The 18,179-nt window shown below is 48.6% G+C and overlaps 1 protein-coding gene across 27 annotated transcripts in view; it reads left to right on the forward strand.

Moving 5' to 3' along the window:
• Positions 1–1,296: 1,296 nt before the first annotated feature.
• The window catches only part of COL24A1 (collagen type XXIV alpha 1 chain), a 330,869-nt gene continuing 313,986 nt past the window's right edge, over positions 1,297–18,179 (forward strand). For 12 of the 27 annotated variants that reach the window (XR_014844919.1, XM_085024182.1, XM_085024192.1 and 9 more), the window contains exons 1-3: positions 1,297–1,391; positions 1,769–1,897; positions 11,951–12,015. Coding sequence is in view for 15 of the 27 variants with exons in the window: in XM_085024165.1 (XP_084880291.1) it covers positions 1,842–1,897; positions 11,951–12,015 (121 nt within the window). In the remaining 12 variants the exon portion in view is untranslated. Of the gene's footprint in view, positions 1,898–2,283; positions 3,200–11,950; positions 12,016–18,179 lie in introns of those variants that run through there. The other 15 variants (XR_014844921.1, XM_085024183.1, XM_085024188.1 and 12 more) reach the window with 8 other exon arrangements.

Raw genomic sequence — 18,179 nt, forward strand, 5'->3', positions numbered from 1 at the left:
CAAGACAAAGGACTTTTGGGAAATCGGATAAGATCTGGAGATTAGTTGACAGCCTTGTATCAGTGTTAGTTTCCTGGTAACTGTCCTGTGGTTACTTAAGATATTAACAACAGAGAAAATCAGATGAAGAGTACAAAGGAATTCTCTTTATTTTTTGCAACGTTTATGTCAATCTAAAATTTCAAAATAGAAAGTTGAAAAACTGAGAAAGAGGAAGATGAATTAAATTCTATATTCTTAGAGGAAAAACCCCTCAGATTTCAGAGGCCACACCAACCATTTCCATTCATTCGTGTGGCCACCTTAACCTTGGTAATGTGTGTGTGTCACGTGAGATGCCTTTCCGCCTGTGGAAGGGTATTAGCTGTGGATGGTGTGCAGCATAGACTTGGAAAACTGGGAGAAATGATATTCGCCGGGGTACGGGGATCCTTCATTAAACAGACATGCCGGTAGTATTTGAGGTGCTGAAAATAGGAAGATGAGCAAGATAATAGGTCCTGGCTTCCTGGAATTTCCTGTCTTGTTAATGAGGAAGATAAAAATCAGAACTTGAATTTTTTTTTTTTTTTTGGCAGCAATTGGAAGCAGACTGCTCAGTATGAACGGCTGAGGGGAGAATGGGGACTTACGTCGACAAAGAAATGTGTTAAACGTTGGAGAAGGTTTGGAATCCGTGAGGCCTGGGTGTGTTGATGCGCTTGGGTGCCTCATGCAGCCCTCGTTCGTCCAAGTCTGTCCTAAGAGGGGGAAGGGTAGAAGGCAGAAACGTGGGTTACAGGAGAGGAAAATCAAAGTAGTGCTGGGGACAGACCGAAAGGAAAGACTGAAGGGGAGGCAAGGTATTAATGGGAACCTCCGCAGTCAGTTAATAGGGACAAGCACAAGCATAGCTGCAAAAAAATGCACGAAAGTCTTGGAGGAGCGTCAAGGACTCCGCGGAGCCGAGTGTGAGTCCAGAAGACGTGTGTGCAGAGGGCAGGAAAGGGGGTGGGACCCGCGAGCGGGAAAACCTCCAGCCGAGGACGGAGAGGGAACGGTGCGTGGATACCTGGCCGACGGATTAGTCCCCTGCAGGCTCTGGGACTGCCGGGGAGCTCAGCGTGGGAAGCCGGAGCATCGGCGGCGCGGGCGGCTGCATGCGCCCCAGGCGGGCCAGCCCGGGGCCCGCGGACGGGGCGCCCCCGCCGGGCGCGGGGCAGGGGAGGTGCGGGGCGGAGGGGGAGGTGTGCACTGGGTGTGGTGACGTCACTGCAAGTCAGTGAGCGGTGAAATCTAACACCCGCCGGATTTGCTGGCTCCTCTTCTTCCCGAGAAGCAGCCGGCGGCATTCAACGCCGAGCGCCTGCCGCTGCCACCGGCCCCTCGCACCGACCAGATCGCCCAAGTGGGTGTGTGTCCTCGTCCGAAACTGCCCCAGCGCGGGTGGCTCCAAGGACGTCCCCCCCCTCCTCCCCCGCCTCCTCCCAGGCCAAAGCCGAGGACTCCCCCGGAGTCACGGCGTCGCCTTTGAACCACGAGTGAACCCGCGGGCTGCGCTCGAAGACGAGCTCCCGCTGCTGCCCGCGCCCCGCCTGCCGCCGAGGTCCCCTCCCCGCCGCCTCCCGGGGGAGCGCCCGGCTCGTCGGTTCCCGAGCCGGGGGGCCAGCCCGCCCAGCTGTCTACCCTCCGGTGCGGCTCCTCGCCTCCTCCCAGCGCCCGCCCTTCCTCGTGGAGGTTTGGGAGCTGGGTTTTCATGTGATTTTTTTTTTTCCTTTTTCATGGACAGTACGTGCGCCCTTAGCGGCTCGGAGCTGGCTTCTGTTTTCCGTTAGCCTCCGCCGACGGACAGATGCATACAAATGCATTTAGGAGCCCCCAGGACAAGGCGTGGACAGGTCTCCCTCGCTGCCAGGACGTAAGTAGCCCACCCGCCAGGACAGGGGACCCCAGCCCCCTCCCACCCCGGCCCGCGGAGCCGTGGAGACACGCCCGGCTCCGGGCACTTTTCCGGACTGGGGAGCCGGCGGGCGGCCGCCGCATCCTCCTCCTGTCTCAATTTGTAAGACAGCGTGTTTGAAAGGAAGCCTCCGGCCGGCGGCTCTCCCGGGTTTGGCGGAAGGGAGCCTGCGGCTGGGGAGAAAAGCTCGCTGGCTCGGGTCCCGCCGCCGGCGGCCGCGGCTCCCGCACCTCCGGAGCTGGCCTCGGACGCCGGCCGGGCTCCAGCCCCCGCCGCCCCCGCCCTCCTTCCCTCTCCTCCCTCAGGGCCCTGGCCGAGGTCCTGTTTCCTCGCCGTGCTCCTCCGGGCGTCCAGCCTGGGGACCGCTGGGGCGCCGGCGGTCCCCCGGGCTCTGTGCGCGCAGCCGGGACCACAGGGCACAGGCGCGGGGCAGGGTTGCCGGATGCGGGGAGAGGGCGCCCGCAAAACCTGGGACGTCGGGCTCTGCGGGGTCAGGAGACCCAGAGGCTATTGCCTCCACCCTTAGGAGGCCTGCAGTCGTGCCGCCTTTCTGGGCGAGGCTGCGCCCCTGGCGGAGGGTCCCTGGGGAAGGGGCTGGACGCGGGGGCGGGGCTGCTGCTCCCGGCGGGTGTGTGTTCCCACCCGCCCGGCCCCGCACCAGCACCCGGCCTCCCTTGGGGCGCTCTACCTGCTGCCGCTTCCTCGCCGCCGGGAAAAGAGCGAGGGGCGGGGGGCGCAGGGCCTTGGCTGGCTGCCCTGCTTCCCCTGGAAAGGGTCACTGGGTTACGCGTTTGCTTCTGGCCCCGGGGGCCGGAGGGACGAACGCGCCTGCGGTGGTTCTCAGCCGCTAGGCTGCCCCTCGGGGGCGCGGGTGGACGGAGGTCAGGGGGCGGACGTGCCGGTGCCAGCTAGCCGAGGGCGGGCGGGACCAGGGGCAGGAAGCCCGCCCGGCGGCCGTGCTCGGACGAGCATGTGCTCCCCAGCCGCCGGCCGCCGAGCCCGGCTGCGGCTCGCTCGCTCTGGCCTCCGACCCCCGCAAGCCCGGCCGGACGCCGGCTTCCCCGCCGAAGAGGACGCACATGCACGCGCCCGCGGCCGAACGAATCCGGGAGGAGGTGCCGGTCACCTCCGCCACCGTCCTCCTGCGGCGAGGGGCCCGCGACCCGAGAGGCCGGGACGTGCCTGCCAGGGTCCGAGAAGAGGTCAGACTGGCAGCCGCCGGACCCAGCGCGGTTCACGCAGGTCTCATCTGTTTCCCAGGCAGGTTTCCCGCCACTTTTCTCCATCAAAGTCCCTTGCCTGGACCCTCCCAGAAAGCGGGGCGGGAAGCGAAGCGGATCGTGAAGGGCCTGGCGCATCATCCCGCTGGTCCCTGCGGGTCCAGGGCCGCCAGGAGAGGCGGGGTGAGGTCCCCCACCTCCCGTCTGGCCGCCGCAGCCTCCGCCGGCAAGCACGCGCCCTCCTTGCGCGCCCTGCCAGCTCCTGCCCCGCGGGCTCTCCCTTCGCCACTGCGCCAGGAGAGGTCCCCTTTGCTGACTCATGCTCCCCTCGGTGGCTGTGACCGACTGGCAGATTAAAGCAGAGCTTCAGCTCCTAGCCTCTGTCCTGTCTGGTTTACACGTCCCTTCGAGAAAAGGCCCTGCATAAATTCTTGGGCAGTTTGGGGTTTGTAAATTGAGTCCAGATGATGGGGGGCGGGGGGAGACGGAGAAACCAAACGGAATGGATTACACCGAGGAAGTTCTGAGGGGAAATTAGACCACGTGCACGTGGGGGGACCCTCGTGGAGGGTGGCTAGGGGATCCTGGGTCAAAGCTCTAGCCTCCCCTGTCCTCCTAGATGGCTGCCCAGCAGCCTCCTGGGATGGCCAGTTTGTTCCCTGACAGCTGCCAGTGGGAGTGGGCTGCAGAAAATTAAGGGTCATTCAGGATTACCTCAGGTTGCAGCCCCTCGCAGCTCCAACCACACACATGCAGAGGAAACGTAGTTACTGACTGAGCAGAGAAACTTGTTTCTTGGAAAAACTCAGTTTCTGTGAAGAATTCAGAGTTCTTCAGTTTGAAGTAAATGCTACCAACCCTATAGGGAAAGGAGCTTGGGAGAAGCAGCTGATTAGCTCATGGTAATGTCAGGCCACTTAATTAAACCTTAGCATACGATTCGCCTAATGAACCCTGAGGTTTTAATTTTCCACCATCCTTTTGTGGTGATGTTTTGTAAGAGCCGGGGCACTTTTTTAAATCATCACAATTCTGATTAGTCACCCAGAAACATGGACAGTTTTAAAACGGGATCTTTGGGAGTTCCCCTTGTGGCTCAGTGTAACTAACCCGAAGAGTTTCTAAGAGGATGCCAGTTCCATCCCTGGCCTCGCTCAGTGGGTTAAGGATCCCAAGTTGCTGTGGCTGTGGTGGAGGCTGGCAGCTGCAGATTCGACCGCTAGCCTGGGAATTTCCATATCGCTGCACCTGAGGCCCTAAAAACAACAACAGCAACAAACTGGATCTTTAAAGCCATTTTATTTCAAAGGGCTGCTTTAAATTGGATTACCTAGTGTGAATCTGTGAAATTAATAAAAAAAATTAAAGCCAAGAGTCAGTGTTAGGTACATGGATTCAGCATATACTGTTGGAAAGCTTGCCGGGCAGGCTATTATGGTCATTAAAGGGTTTCTATAACCAAAGGGAGAACGAAGTGTGGGATCTAAAAATCTATTTCCTTGTTAGCATGAAATTCTATTTTTAAAGTTCCTTAGTTATCTTTGTATTCAAATAAATGTTAAAAATAAAATGATGTCTCAAGGAGCGGAATTGTAATTTGCAGAAAGCAATTTTTTTTCAGCAGTTTTTTTTTTTTTTTTGACATTTGTCGTTATAGGGCCACACCCGTGGCATATGGAGGTTCCCAGGCTAGGGGTCTAATTGGAGCTGTAGCCACCGGCCCACACCACAGCCACAGCAACGCAGAATCCGAGCCACATCTGCAACCTACACCACAGCTCATGGCAATGCCAGATCCTTAACCCACGGAGCGAGGCCAGGGATCGAACCTGCAACCTCATGGTTCCTAGTCAGATTCGTTTCTGCTGTGCCACGACGGGAACGCCAGAAAGTAATTTTGAGAGTTATTTATATGTTCTGCTTGGTAATCTGTGAAGTTGCAGGGGAATAATACATTTTATTATTATTAGAATAATACATGCTATCATACTATTACAAGAGTAATATTATTATTAGAATAGTTATGCTAGTTTCCTTGCCATGCTTTGCAACTATGACCTAGTACAGACCTTGCAGCTCTGCAAAGTAAAGATTTCATTTTCATTCTCATAAAAGGCTAACGTTCTGTCATTCATTCACTCATTTATCCAACAAATGTTTACTGAGCTCTGGCTACATGTCTAGTGTGGTTCCAAGTGGAAGCGATACAATGAGTGAGCAACACAGAAGCAAGACAGCTGCCTTCCAATGTGCCTAGTGTAGTGGACAGAAGATGAAGCAACCAAGTGCACTGACCAGGGAGACGGGCATGTTGGGAGAGGTCCTCTAACAGTCGCGGTCGGTGGGAAGGAGGGAGGGCAGCACTGGGAGGAAATGAAATCTAGACGGAGCCTGGGTGGCAAAGGCTCAGGGGTGGGACAGCACAGTGCCTCTGAGGGCCCGAGAGAACTGAGGCTGTTGGGGCACCTATTCTAGTGACTGGAGCTGGAGAGAGAGACAGAGACCAGATCATGACAAGACTTTAAACGCGTTTCCTTTCTTAGCTAAATAAATGGAGCTTAGGATGACCTGGCTTCTTGATCTTGGGATCAGCGTGCAGGTAGAAAACGTCAGAGAAGCTATGTATTTGTTGAAACTCAAGACCCCCTGATCGTTGTATTGGCTGAAGATTCATGCATTCATTTAAAAATCTTTACCAGTAACGCTTGCCAAGTCCTTGGCTAGGCTAGGGAGGGATCAGGGAACCGATCTCTGCAGTATTTCAAGGAGAGACTGATTTGTGGGTGTATTTCTTCCTGCTGTGATCGATCACACTAGGCATTCTGATCACCTGAAGTCCTTCGGCACTTCTCCCCCCTTGCACTTCATGAGCTGCTTGCGTGCTCGGAATTTAACCAGGAGTTCTGGTATGTTTCACACTGGATCGGTTATGCAAGTACCCACTGAGTTGAACTGAAGCTCTAAGAAAGTCATTGCATATAAGTTATCAACAACACTTTATTCCCTGAATCATCCAACTTTATCACCACGGCTCAGATAAGAATTGTTTTTCCGTTATTTTGGGAACAAAAGACAGGAATTTTACTACTCTGTATCTTAGAAGTTAGTAAAGAGCAAAATCTGTAAAGCCGCCACGACTTAGAGCATTTTTTTTTGGCTTGTAAATGTTGTGTGATGGAAATTGTTGAAATTCTTGATGTATGTTACATGCGTGTGCTTTTCAGATGAGTTTACTTTTTCCAAATGGTTTAAATGAAAGTCACCAGTTCATTTTAAAAAGTGTCTTATTCACAAATTGAACTTGTGTAGGAATGAGCGTCAGCAGCCTGGAGACATAGATCATAGAACCTTCGAGTCTCACGGGTGCCCTAAACCAAAAGATGCTGGAAATCCCTCTAGAGTAACTTCGGCCCTTAGATAACGAGGAGGAGGGGTAGCTCTAAGGATAGTTGGGGAAGTTGCCTGGGACGGATAGTCGCTCCCTCAGTACTCCGAGTTTGTTCTTTGGGTCTCCGTTTCCTGCCTGATCCCCATCAGCTGTTCGCCCTTCACGTGCCTGGCTGGGTTTTGACTGTGGCTTATGTCAGACTGGAAATGTGGCTCACAGACCAGCACACAGGGAATTTCACATTCTGCTAGATAGCCTCAGATATTATTGAGTTGTATGTTCTGAACCTTTATTGAGTGTTTCATAGCCTACTGTTACCTTCTTTCAAACTTGGTTAAATGTCTATTTTTGTTACTTTGCGATAGTGACACATGGTCCAGACATATACAAAAAAAGTAAACAAAAACAGACATGGTTTTAATATTTGAAAAATATTCATATTTAATACGCCAACTAGACTTTTTGTTGGGGTTAGCGAAATATATGAACAAATTAGCAAACTGAGTAGACTATTTTGAGGTTACTCGATTTAAACAGAACTGGCCAGAACTGCCAGAAGACCTTTCTTGAGCTGTGGTTAAACAGTGTATCCTGTCTATGCAGTGATTTATAGGACATCTTGCTAAGACTGTAACTTGATCTTTCTCTTCTAGTGTATTAACAGGACTGCACCCTACACAAAAATTGCAGGGTTTTATGTTTGGAGTGTAAAACATAAAATTCATTTATGTTATTACATAATAGATGAGTCAGCCCAGACTCAAAAACTTGAAATGAGCCACCCAAGGTCACACAGTGAGGTTGAAATAGAACCAGGATTAGTCTTTTGACTCCCAGCCACTGTTATTTTCTTATTAACTGTGTTATTTTCTCTGCAACATCTCGATGCAGTTTTAATTTTAACTTAAATTCAAGGACTCCAGCATGTCTAGCAGGGTGTGCTCAGCACAGCAGGCAGGAAACCCAAAGCACAGGTGTCCCCCATGAGAGCAGCCTCATCTGCTAATGTGGAAGCGTGAGTGAGTTTTCTTTATTAAGGAAATAGATCATAAGTGTAGTATTACAGGAGGAGGGGCAAAACTAAAGAGATAAGCACAGCTTAACTAGACATTTCCCAGAAAGCGTGGATTAATTACACGTCCATTTTATTCAGCGATGGAATTGGGCTCTTTACCGAACTGATGCGTCAACTAAGCTTAATCTCTTCTTTGTGTTCCCACTTCAGAGATGAGAAAAACAGTTTAAAGAAAAAGGAGAAGGGGGCGTTCCTGTTGTGGAGCAGCGGAAATGAATCTGACTGGGAACCATGAGGTCCTGGGTTCCATCCCTGGCCTCACTCAGTGGGTTGAGGATCTGGCACTGCCGTGAGCTGTGGCGTAGGTCCCGAGTTGCTGTGGCTCTGGTGTAGGCTGGCAGCAACAGCTCTGATTAGACCCCTAGCCTGGAAACCTCCATATGCCTCGGGTACGGCCCTAAAAAGACAAAAGACAAAATAAAATAAAATAAATTTAAAAAGAAGGAGAAGAAGAAGCTTTCTACCTACCCTACCATAGCAGATTTTTTTTAAAAAAATTATTTTCCCTCTTTGGACATCCAGCTAAAAGCACCCTTATTTTACTTTGCTTTTCCTAAGTGTTAAAAGAATTAGGTTCATAGGGAAGAACTGACATCCTCAATCACCGAGAGATCTTACTATGGTTCTCTTCCTGTTTAAAAACACTTACTGTGTCGGTTTCGTGTAAGAAACGGATAAAAAGTGAAGACCTGTCACCTGCTCAGACGTCTACTTACTAATGAATCACAGAAGATACGACGCACAAGGGGCCTTAACCGAGTTACAATTCCGTCATCCAGGGCACAGAGAGATCCAGTGCTCGTTAGGGGCCCTGGGAAAATTCACCGAGCAGGTGTCGTTCACATTCGGCTTTGATGACACTTAGATTCTGACAGGTGGGGACTGAGGGTTTCTAGGCACATGGGAGGTCTGCCCATGGAGTAGAGAATACGGTGACAAGGCTGGATCTTTGGGGTGTCTCGTGTAATTGGACCCACACTGCTCCAAAAAGAGGGGCGGGACTGAATGATAATGGCCTTGAACACCCAGCGAAGCGTTCGACTCTCCTCGCTCCTCCTTAGGCGCAAGGTCAGCCCTTCAAGTGGCTGCTCTCTCGCTTTTGCTCCGTCCCAGCTCTTGCGCGTCCAGACCCTGCTTCCTTCACCTGACTATCCAGTCCAGCTGGCCTTACTGATGACCCCCAATTAGAAGGCTTGGTCAGGAACCGCCTCTACGCCCCCTGCCCGCGCTGCTGGTTTCCCTGGTAACTGATGAGCCAGCCGATGTCAGTTCCCTATAAATGGGAGCTTCCCCCCTCCAGCCAGCGGCGTTTGTGGCGTTTCCTGCTTTGCCGTCTGTCCGACACCACGGGGGCCTTTTTGCTTCAGACGTGTAAGATGGCCTCTCTGTCTCTGTCTTCCAGCTCTTTCTTCAGCTTTGAGGCTGGGCAGCTGCAAGCCTTGCAGGCCTGCGGGGGTGCAGCCCAGCAGTTGGCTATTAGTTTGGGGCAAAATTAGAAAAAGAGAAAGAAAATCCCTACTCTCCACTAGTCGTCAAGTTCCTACAGGGGGACACGTGGTGAAGGTGCGGCTCAACTGATTTGTCATCGTCCCTAAAACCACCTGGCTGAGGAGGTTCGCTCTGTGCAGGCTTTCCTGCCTCAGCCCAGGAAGGGACGTGCTGACACGTCCAGAAAGAACGGTGTTTTCCATTTTTCTGCCCTGAGCCCACCGGGGAGGCCTCTGGGCGGGCGGCAGCCTGCTGGTGATGCTCGCCCTGCCAGGGAACACGCCCGAGGGCTGTTTCTAAGCTCTCAGGGAGCTGCGGTACCTGGGGCAGGTGAGACGTGCTGCTTTTCACAGCCCGTTTTCTATTAAAACAGCATAATTCTGATTCACTCGCCTTCAGTGGCTGAATCCTGAGCTTTTTCTAGTCTTACTGATGTCTGTGCTGCCCGTTGAAAATGCAAACTTTTTTTTTTATCAGATTTAAATAGAAATCTGATAGGAAAAGTGCTTCCTTTTACTCACACTCCTGCTCAGTTTGGGCTCCGTCCCGGAGAACCCAAAGACGTGATTTCAGTTTCACACAGCGGCCCTCAACTTTGCACATGAGAATCACCCGGGACGTGGCTCAAAACCCCTGTGCCATGGACAAATTCTAAAGCAATCTGAGGTGAAGGTGGGGCGGGCAGAACCCAAATAGTAGTCGTTTGTAAAACTCAGCAGGTTTTGCCCCTAGGCAGCTGGGGTAACGAGAGCCAGAGCATCACCGTTTGAGAACCGTGGCCCTCAGAGTGTGGTCCTCGGATCCGCAGGGTCAGCACTGCCTGGGGACTGGACATAACTCAGTCCCAGACCTACTGAGTTAGAGCCCCGCTGGCTGGGGCCCAGCGACCTTGAACAAGCCGTGCAGGTGATTCCGATAAACACTTCTTAGAAAACCATGCTCTAGAGCAGCAGAAAGGGATTTTTTATATCAAATAGTCTTACTTCTGTCATGTTATAAAGTTGGAAATATGTGATTTAAGCAAAATAATAAGTGCATTTTAAGGACAATGTAACTATAAATAGTAAATGTTCTAAATTATTTTTTCTGTTTGGTACACACAGTGGATATTAGGTTCACCCAGTTAAAAATGTGTATATGCTGAGGAGCCAGTCCAAGTCTATGAATCATAGTCTCTGACAAGCCCCGGGGTCTGGGTTTTTTACAAAACTCTCTGGCCGTTCTCGGCAAACTAATATTTGAGAACCAACTCATGGATGGCAGCACATATGAAGATCTTTCATAGGCTTCATTAAAATATGGTTCAACAATTTGCCTCTATCAGTTGAGATTTTTGTAATGATTCAGTTGATAATTTGCAGCATTAATGAGATTAAGTATTCTGTCTTGCGAAAGCTGTGCTCCATACTAAGAATGAGCACAGGTGACTTTTCTGCTTCCTAAAAATGGTTACTACTGTTTTAATACAAACGATATTCCCCCATTATAGCAAGAGAAGGGTATAATTTTATAGTGAGTATAAGTGTACAGTTGTAATAGTAGAATTTATATCGGCTCACTTTCTCATGTCAAGATGTTCCGTACTCTAGTTGATAGAGGTAAAAGCAGTATTGGTAATAAATAGAAAATGTACCAATTACTACGAGGACACCAGGAACTTAAAAAAAAGAAGAATGATTTTCAGAGGGCTTTGTAATCGCTCCTCACAAAAGCGCATTTTCAGAAACGTCCTTTGGGGAGTCTCTGGGTTTGAAAGAAAAACAGACTCAGCATCTACATTAGCAGGAAAATCTAGGTAGCAAACTAGTTTCAGTACGCTCATCCTTGCTTTTTGAAACTCTCCATGTGATTTTCATTTGGGAGGCAGATAAAGCCAATTATGAAGACTCATCAACATGATCTATCAAGAATGCGGTTACACTAGAAAATCGCGAAACGTTTTTACCTTTTTACCTTGCCATCAGGGTGCCGGTCCCTCGCCTTGTGGTGGTTGCGGACTCCGATCCCGTCTGATCGGGTGTTCAGTGCTCACTTCTCAGGCTGTTACTGTTTGTAGAACCAAGGACACGCGAATGTAGTGCCAGTGATCTGAATGATACTCTGATGGATTTGACGTTAAAACCTTTATACGTTACTGCTCGTAAGGTCACCTCTGCTAGTTGACTAAGTATAGTTTCCTGTGTGCCAGGTACTGTTTCGTGTGCTTTACATGAAGTTTTTTAGTTGATCGTCAGACCTTATGAGATAAGATTTACTAGATGAAGAAACTGGGGCACAGAGTGATAAAAAGCATGGCCAAGACAGTGTAAGCGGCAAAGCTGTAACTTCAATTTGGAGCCTTGCCTTTAACCAGTGTGACTATTAAAATGATGTTAATTAGGAGTTCCCGTCGTGGCGCAGTGGTTAACGAATCCGACTAGGAACCATGAGGTGGCGGGTTCGGTCCCTGCCCTTGCTCAGTGGGTTAAGGGTCCGGTGTTGCCGTGAGCTGTGGTGTAGGTTGCAGACGCGGCTCAGATCCCGTGTTGCTGTGGCTCTGGCGTAGGCCGGTGGCTACAGCTCCGATTCAACCCCTAGTCTGGGAACCTCCATATGCCGTGGGAGCGGCCCAAGAAATAGCAACAACAACAACAACAACAACAAAAGACAAAAGACCAAAAAAATAAAAAAATAAATAAATAAAAAAATAAATGGTATTAGTAATGACATTATAAAAAAAATGATGTTAATTAAAGTAATGGTTGACGTCTTAGTCTTGCACTAGAGTTCATTTTGGATTTTACCTGATTATAGGTCATCAATGTCCAACTAAGTTTTTCCCAATTGTTTTCCTTTTTTAGGAAACTGCTGCTTCATGTTATTGTGCTATGTGCACCAGGGGTTTCTGTTCATGCGGGGGGACGAGGTAAGACTGTTACCTTGTTATTTGTTTGCTGGTCTAAAAATTCTGCTTCCAGACAGTGACAGCACAGGACGTTAAAGTCATCAGCGCCATAGGTTCCGCACGGACAGTGCATTCACCCGGCGCAGTGAGGAGGGAAGGGTGAGGAGACCGATTTGGGGGGAAATATGACCTTTAAGCAATTACTCAGATCTTCCATCTGGGAAATTGCTCACATTTTTAAGCAAAGTCTCTATAAAAGGGAAGTTTTGTGTAGTGAAAAGGCCTTGCTTGTGACTTCATTTCAAGTGGGAGTTCTTGGGGGTGGCAAACTGTGGCTCAGTTACCTTTGCACTTCTTGAAACAGCACACGCACATACTAAATGTTCCCTTGAGATTTGCATCATTAAGAAACAAAATAAAATTTGCATGCCAGTGGGCTTGGGATTTCATTTAATTCAAATGGGGAGTTTGGTTTTGGTTTTCCTTTCTAGCTATTTGCTCTTGTGGCATGGTGGTGGTTTCAGGAATATTCCCTGATTTATTCATTTATTAGGCAATTTAAGAAGTATCCTCGATGCGCCGTATAATATTTTAATTGCCAGGGAATATGCTGTGTGAATAGGATCATGTCTCTGTCTGCCCTCAAAGTGAAAAACCTAGTGCTTTTGTCAAAAGTTAAAAAAAAAAAAAAAAGCCAACGTCAAAGAGAAAACCCTGCGGCCGTGGCGGGTCTACAGAGGCCACTGCAAATGTCCGACGGTCTCCGTCTCCTGATGTCAGCGGGGCTCCCCAACGAGTCACTTGATAAAGCCAGCTTTTTAATTCAGTGACCAGTTCAAGCAGTCACTTTTCAATGAACCGAGTGACAGTAGTGAAGACAGGTACACAAAACGCACGTAAGCAGAGGGGGCACAGAGGGGGGCCCCTGGATACAGGACTGAATGGCCAAGTGGCCGTAGGTGAGGAGTCTGCCAAGCAGATGCATGAATTCAGATGCATCACAGGCCATCTTCATAGGCCATGTCTCTTACTCCACTTGGCTCCAAGCAGCCGTGTAGAGGAGGGAGACTGAATTTTCCTGCGAGTTTCTGAGAAACTGTTATCGGCCAGTCACTGGGCTGGTAGAATGCATATTTTCTTCATCACTACCTCATTGCAGGGTTTTTATAATTATACCTGTAGGTTGATGAAACCAAGACAAAGAAGAATAACTACCCAAGGGCTGCAGGCTGAAAAATGGAAAAGCCAAGATTTAAACTTGGGTATTTGGACGGCAAAGTCTACAAACTCTTTAAGCCTCTTAGACAACAGAAGAGAGAAAAGAATGGCCATTACTAATTCAATAACTATTTTGGGTCTTGTTTTTTGCTGGTACTTTGCTGATGTTATTCTAACCCTCAGAATGGACCTGGAGGGTGGGTGTCAGAGATGAAGAAACTGAGGGTCGGGAGTTCCCGTCGTGGCGCAGCGGAAACGAATCTGACGAGGATCCATGAGGACGCAGGTTCGATCCCTGGCCTCTCTCAGGGTTGAGGATCTGGCGTGGCTGTGGCGTAGGCCGGCAGCTGCAGCTCCGACTGGACCCCTGGCCTGGGACCTTCCATATGCGGCGGGTGCGACCAAGAGAAAAATACATAAATAAATACTCTTGAGGGGAAAAAAAACCACTGAGGGTCAAAGAAGGGGCTTGCCCAGACTTAGATCGCCAAGACGTGAGTTAACGTGTGTCAACACTCTGACCACAAAAAAAAAACAAACCCAAACATCTCTTTGCTCTACACAAGCCCTTGCTTCCCAACTGCTACCTGCTAATGGGATGAGTTTAATCGTTTACCAGATGTGTCCTTATCAAAATAGTAAAAAACCAAAGGAAGATGTAAAGAACACTGAATGTTTGTGAATAGATTTGTTTTCATTTTTTAAGGCTTCCTTGAAGTAGAGTTGATTTACAACGTTGTGATAATTCCTGCTGTTCCGTAAAGTGACTCAGTTACGCGCGTACGCACAGCCCTCCTTTCTCACCTCTTTTCCCGTCCGGATGACCGCAGAAACCTGGATGGGGTCTCCGTGCTACACAGCACATCCCCACCGGCCTCAGTGTGCACCAGCCGACCCCAAACCCCAGTCCATCCCCCCGCCCGTCAGTGACCATAAGTTTGTTTTCAGTCTGTGAGTCTGTTTCTGTTCTGCAGTGCGTTTGTATCCTTTTTTTGATTCCGCATAAAAAGGATACCATCTGATTGTCTAACTGAACAACGACACTGAAAGTCAGAACCATGAAAGAAGTAAATGGAAGAAATACCTTTCATTTAAGATTTCACCAATAGGATACAAAATATGCTCTTTCATTTCAGGGGGAACATCTCACTTTTCAGGCTTCCTAGAACTATAAAATTTTATTGTGAGTTCTTAACACAGGAAAAAAAAACCCATTTGACTTTAGAAAATTGGGTACTTTTGAGCGCAAAGATGAAATGAAAGTAGTGGTATGTTGTTGGAAATGTAGACGTAATCTTTCCCTTAAATAGTTTTGCGTTGTTGAATTGGCCTGAGAGTCTCATGATATCTGATCAGGAGGTTGGAAAAACATTTTCAGGGAGACGGTGATCTGATAATGATTAGAAATGTCCTTTGCAACCGTAATACTGCCGAATATATTTACTTAAGCTAGAGAGGATCCCAAACTAGACCTCTCAGAAATCCGTATATTTAGTGACACTTATGGTAGTTTCCAAAACTTTTAAAAAAGTATTAAAACAATACAAATATATAGTTTAAAAGCCAAACTGCACCACAAAACATGTAAGTAGCAGAAAATAGCATCTCTCCTCCCTATTTCTGCACTCCTCTACCCAAACTCTCGGCATCCCCTCTGGTTTCGGTCTTCCCAGTTCTTCATGATATGCTTGCAGATGGTACCGACTCGCTCTGTGGGTGAATGACACTTTTCACCGGGCTGTGCCCCTCGCCCTGTTCTTCTAGCCTCTCAACACACTTTTCTCCTCCGTTGTGTGCTCTGTTTTCTGTGGCACTATCATTTCTTCTCAGATACTACAAAACAATTTGAAACTTCTTTGAAAAGCGTATTTTAAAAAATACGCCAAACACTCGATCCGTTTGACTTTTTTTCTTGGAGATAAATCTGGAAGCTAAGCTGCGGTTCTGCGGCGGGGGTTCACTCTCTAAGGCTCGTGTGGGAGACACGTCTGATCTGTGTTGGATTCAGTGTCCTGGAGGTCATTCTCCTTCTTCAGTGTCCATTGTCTTATCCGAGGGGGCCCATCACCCAGTAACAACCTGAGAGCATGTGCTCACGCGGAACACTTCCTGCAACGCTGCCTTTCCGAATTTCACCCGTATGCCGGAGCGTCCTTTGGGTAGGTGCGCGGCATTTTAGGCTGTGCACAGTCTTCTCAGAATTTTAAAGACTTCCGTCTACAGTCTTCCGGCTTGCAGTTAAGAAGCCTGATGTTGTACTCAATTTTTGATTCTTTATATGTGACCTCTTAATTTTGCTCTTTAAGCCTTAAGGTCATCTGTTTATCCTTGATATTTTGAAATATCATAATAACGTGTTTGGGGATAGGTCTTTTTTCAGTGTATTCTGCTGGGCAGTCAGCGGGCCTTTTCAATGTGGACACATCTTCTATTTTCTGGGAATTTTCCTGTGTTAGTGTTTTCTCTCTGACCTATTTCTTTCTTCTTTCTACAAGTTCTGTTGGTCAGATATTGGATCTCCTGGATTGAGCGCCTTATTTTCTTATTCTTGACTTCTATTTCCCATCTTGTTTTCTTTCTATTTTATATCAGATTTTCATTGGTCACTATTGCAAATATTTAAATTTTTAATTTGTGCTGTATTTAAATTTTGAGGTGATTTCTCACTCAGATTGTGCCTTTAAAAAAGAGCATTAGGAGTTCCCGTCGTGGCGTGGTGGTTAACGAATCCGACTAGGAACCATGAGGTTGTGGGTTCGATCCCTGCCCTTGCTCAGTGGGTTAAGGGTCCGGCGTTGCCATGAGCTGTGGTGTAGGTTGCAGACGCGGCTCGGATCCCGCGTTGCTGTGGCTCTGGTGTAGGCCACGGGCTACAGCTCCAACTCGACCCCTAGCCTGGGAACCACCATATGCCGTGGGAGTGGCCCAAGAAATGGCAAAAAGACCAAAAAAAAAAAAAAAAAAAACAAAAGCATTAGGTTCTTGTTTCTTTGATGCAATATCTACTCTTAGCTTTCCAAAGATAAAAGTCATTTTTTGACCTCTTTTGCTCGGCTCCGTGTTGTCTTCGTGCGCATGGATTTTGGTTTGCTTTGGTCTGTCTTTTGCGTTGGAAAAGCTCCTCACAAGTCTCTAGTACCTGTATTACCATTTAAAGGCAAGGCCGTAAGAGATGCGTTTGCTGGGTGGGCTTGTTCGTTGGTGTAGTTGGCCTAGAGGGGGATAAGTTGGGAGATAAATTAGGAGCTTCGCTCACCATCCTCCTGTTGACCCGCTAAGGTCAAGGCTGTGCAGTCTCTTTCGAGAAGACTCCTCCAGGATCCTCCTGCGGAGTCTAGTCCCGGCTGCCACTGTCGTCGGGCTTACGTGATACAGAGATTCTTCTGGGGGCAAGGGGTGCTCCCTCAGCCTCCAGTGTGCACAGTTACCCGACCCCCGTGTTCTCACCCTGGCACGGCCCTTCTGGCTTCCGCCTGGACCGAGTCGGTGCTTCTGCATAAACCAGCTCTCGTGTTGAGGTTTCCTCCCGGAGCTTCCGACACAGACCTGCAGAGCCTCCTCCCTCCCCCACCTGATGCCCCCAGCTTCTGCCCCGAGTGCAGTCATGCGGTGGCTTCGCTTCTTGAGCCCTTTCCACAAGCCCTTAGTGTTGAGTCTTCTCAGCTCTAATTCCTTTGCGTGTTTTTCATCTTTCCAAGATTTGTTAATGTCTCTTCTCTGCTGTTGTCTGCCCTTTCACTTTGCCCGTGCAGTTTTAAGCCACATTTCCTTATTCCCTTTCCCCGAGACTTTAAGACTGAGCAGAGATAAACTTCTGTTATCTGCCATGTTTTCAGTTATCCCTTTAAATGGTAGCACAGCTAAGAAAACCATTACAGTATGCTGTTTATAAACATGAATCTTGTATTTGTTTTGTAATCAAGGTGGATGTGTAACCAAATGAATACATGATTCTACTTCAGGAGAAAATTAACTATTTTAAGGCTGAGTTTTCTGAGGATTTGACAGATAAAAATCTCTTTTCCGAGATCTAGTCAACCTTCCTTGCTGCTCTGTCGGTGGGCTGGCTGCCAGGGAGACAGGCCTGGCCGCAGTGCCACTGCAGGATGCCTCGCCCCCGTGAGATGCGACCTGTCAACATACACAGAGTTCTCAGGTTCATGATCCCTAGGCGAGAAAACTGCAGGGACAGGGATCTCGGCGTGTAAAACACTTGTCTCCAAGAAGAGTATTTACGGTGGAAATCAGTCCAAAATGTGTGTGTCGTTCACTGAGAAGCAGCTCATTCTGTAGCTGCAGTGACTCCAAGCATTTCCGGCCAAAACCCCTTGTGGACACTTAACCCAAAATTTTACACCTAGATTAAAGCTTCATTTCCCATTTTGTAAAAAAATTTGATTTTTCTCTCTATCCAAAATAGGTGTGTTTACATGAAGAATGTGTAAAGTCACAATTCCGTCTTTTAACTGCCCAGGGGCCGTGGTGCGCAGGTGTTCTGGGGCCGGGAGCCGGGTTTCTGTCCTGTTCCAGTGCTTACTAGCTGTGTGACCTTGAGCAGGTGCCTTTCATATGCTGAGTCTCACTTTCAGTAACTTTAAAGGAAAGACAATAACAGTTCTCCTACATGAGGTTGTGTGGGTGAAACGGGGTAACACATCTGAAGCGCTTAGTGCATGCCTGCTGTATGATAAGCATACAATACATTTTAGTAGAGAAAATGCTCCATATCCTTCTGTTTCTCCATATACAGGTAATATTGAAAAGATAGAACAGGATAGTTGATTTTAAGCAACTTCCTTTAGTGCTTCGATTCAGCAAGCTAGGAGCCAGGAAGCCAGTACCTAAGTCTGAAGTCTGGCAGAGACGAACTACGTGGCTGAGACGATAGAGGACATTAGAAAGTGGATATTGGCACTTATCTGCTTAAGTTAGTCAATTTGGGAAAACTGACAAGGAAAAGAAAAGCA

This window comes from Sus scrofa, chromosome 4 (genome assembly GCF_054392235.1).
Source record: "Sus scrofa isolate SSC_HxYL_T2T_F1_AM1 chromosome 4, Sscrofa_HxYL_maternal_Yorkshire_Landrace_v2.0, whole genome shotgun sequence".
Taxonomy (NCBI): domain Eukaryota; kingdom Metazoa; phylum Chordata; class Mammalia; order Artiodactyla; family Suidae; genus Sus; species Sus scrofa.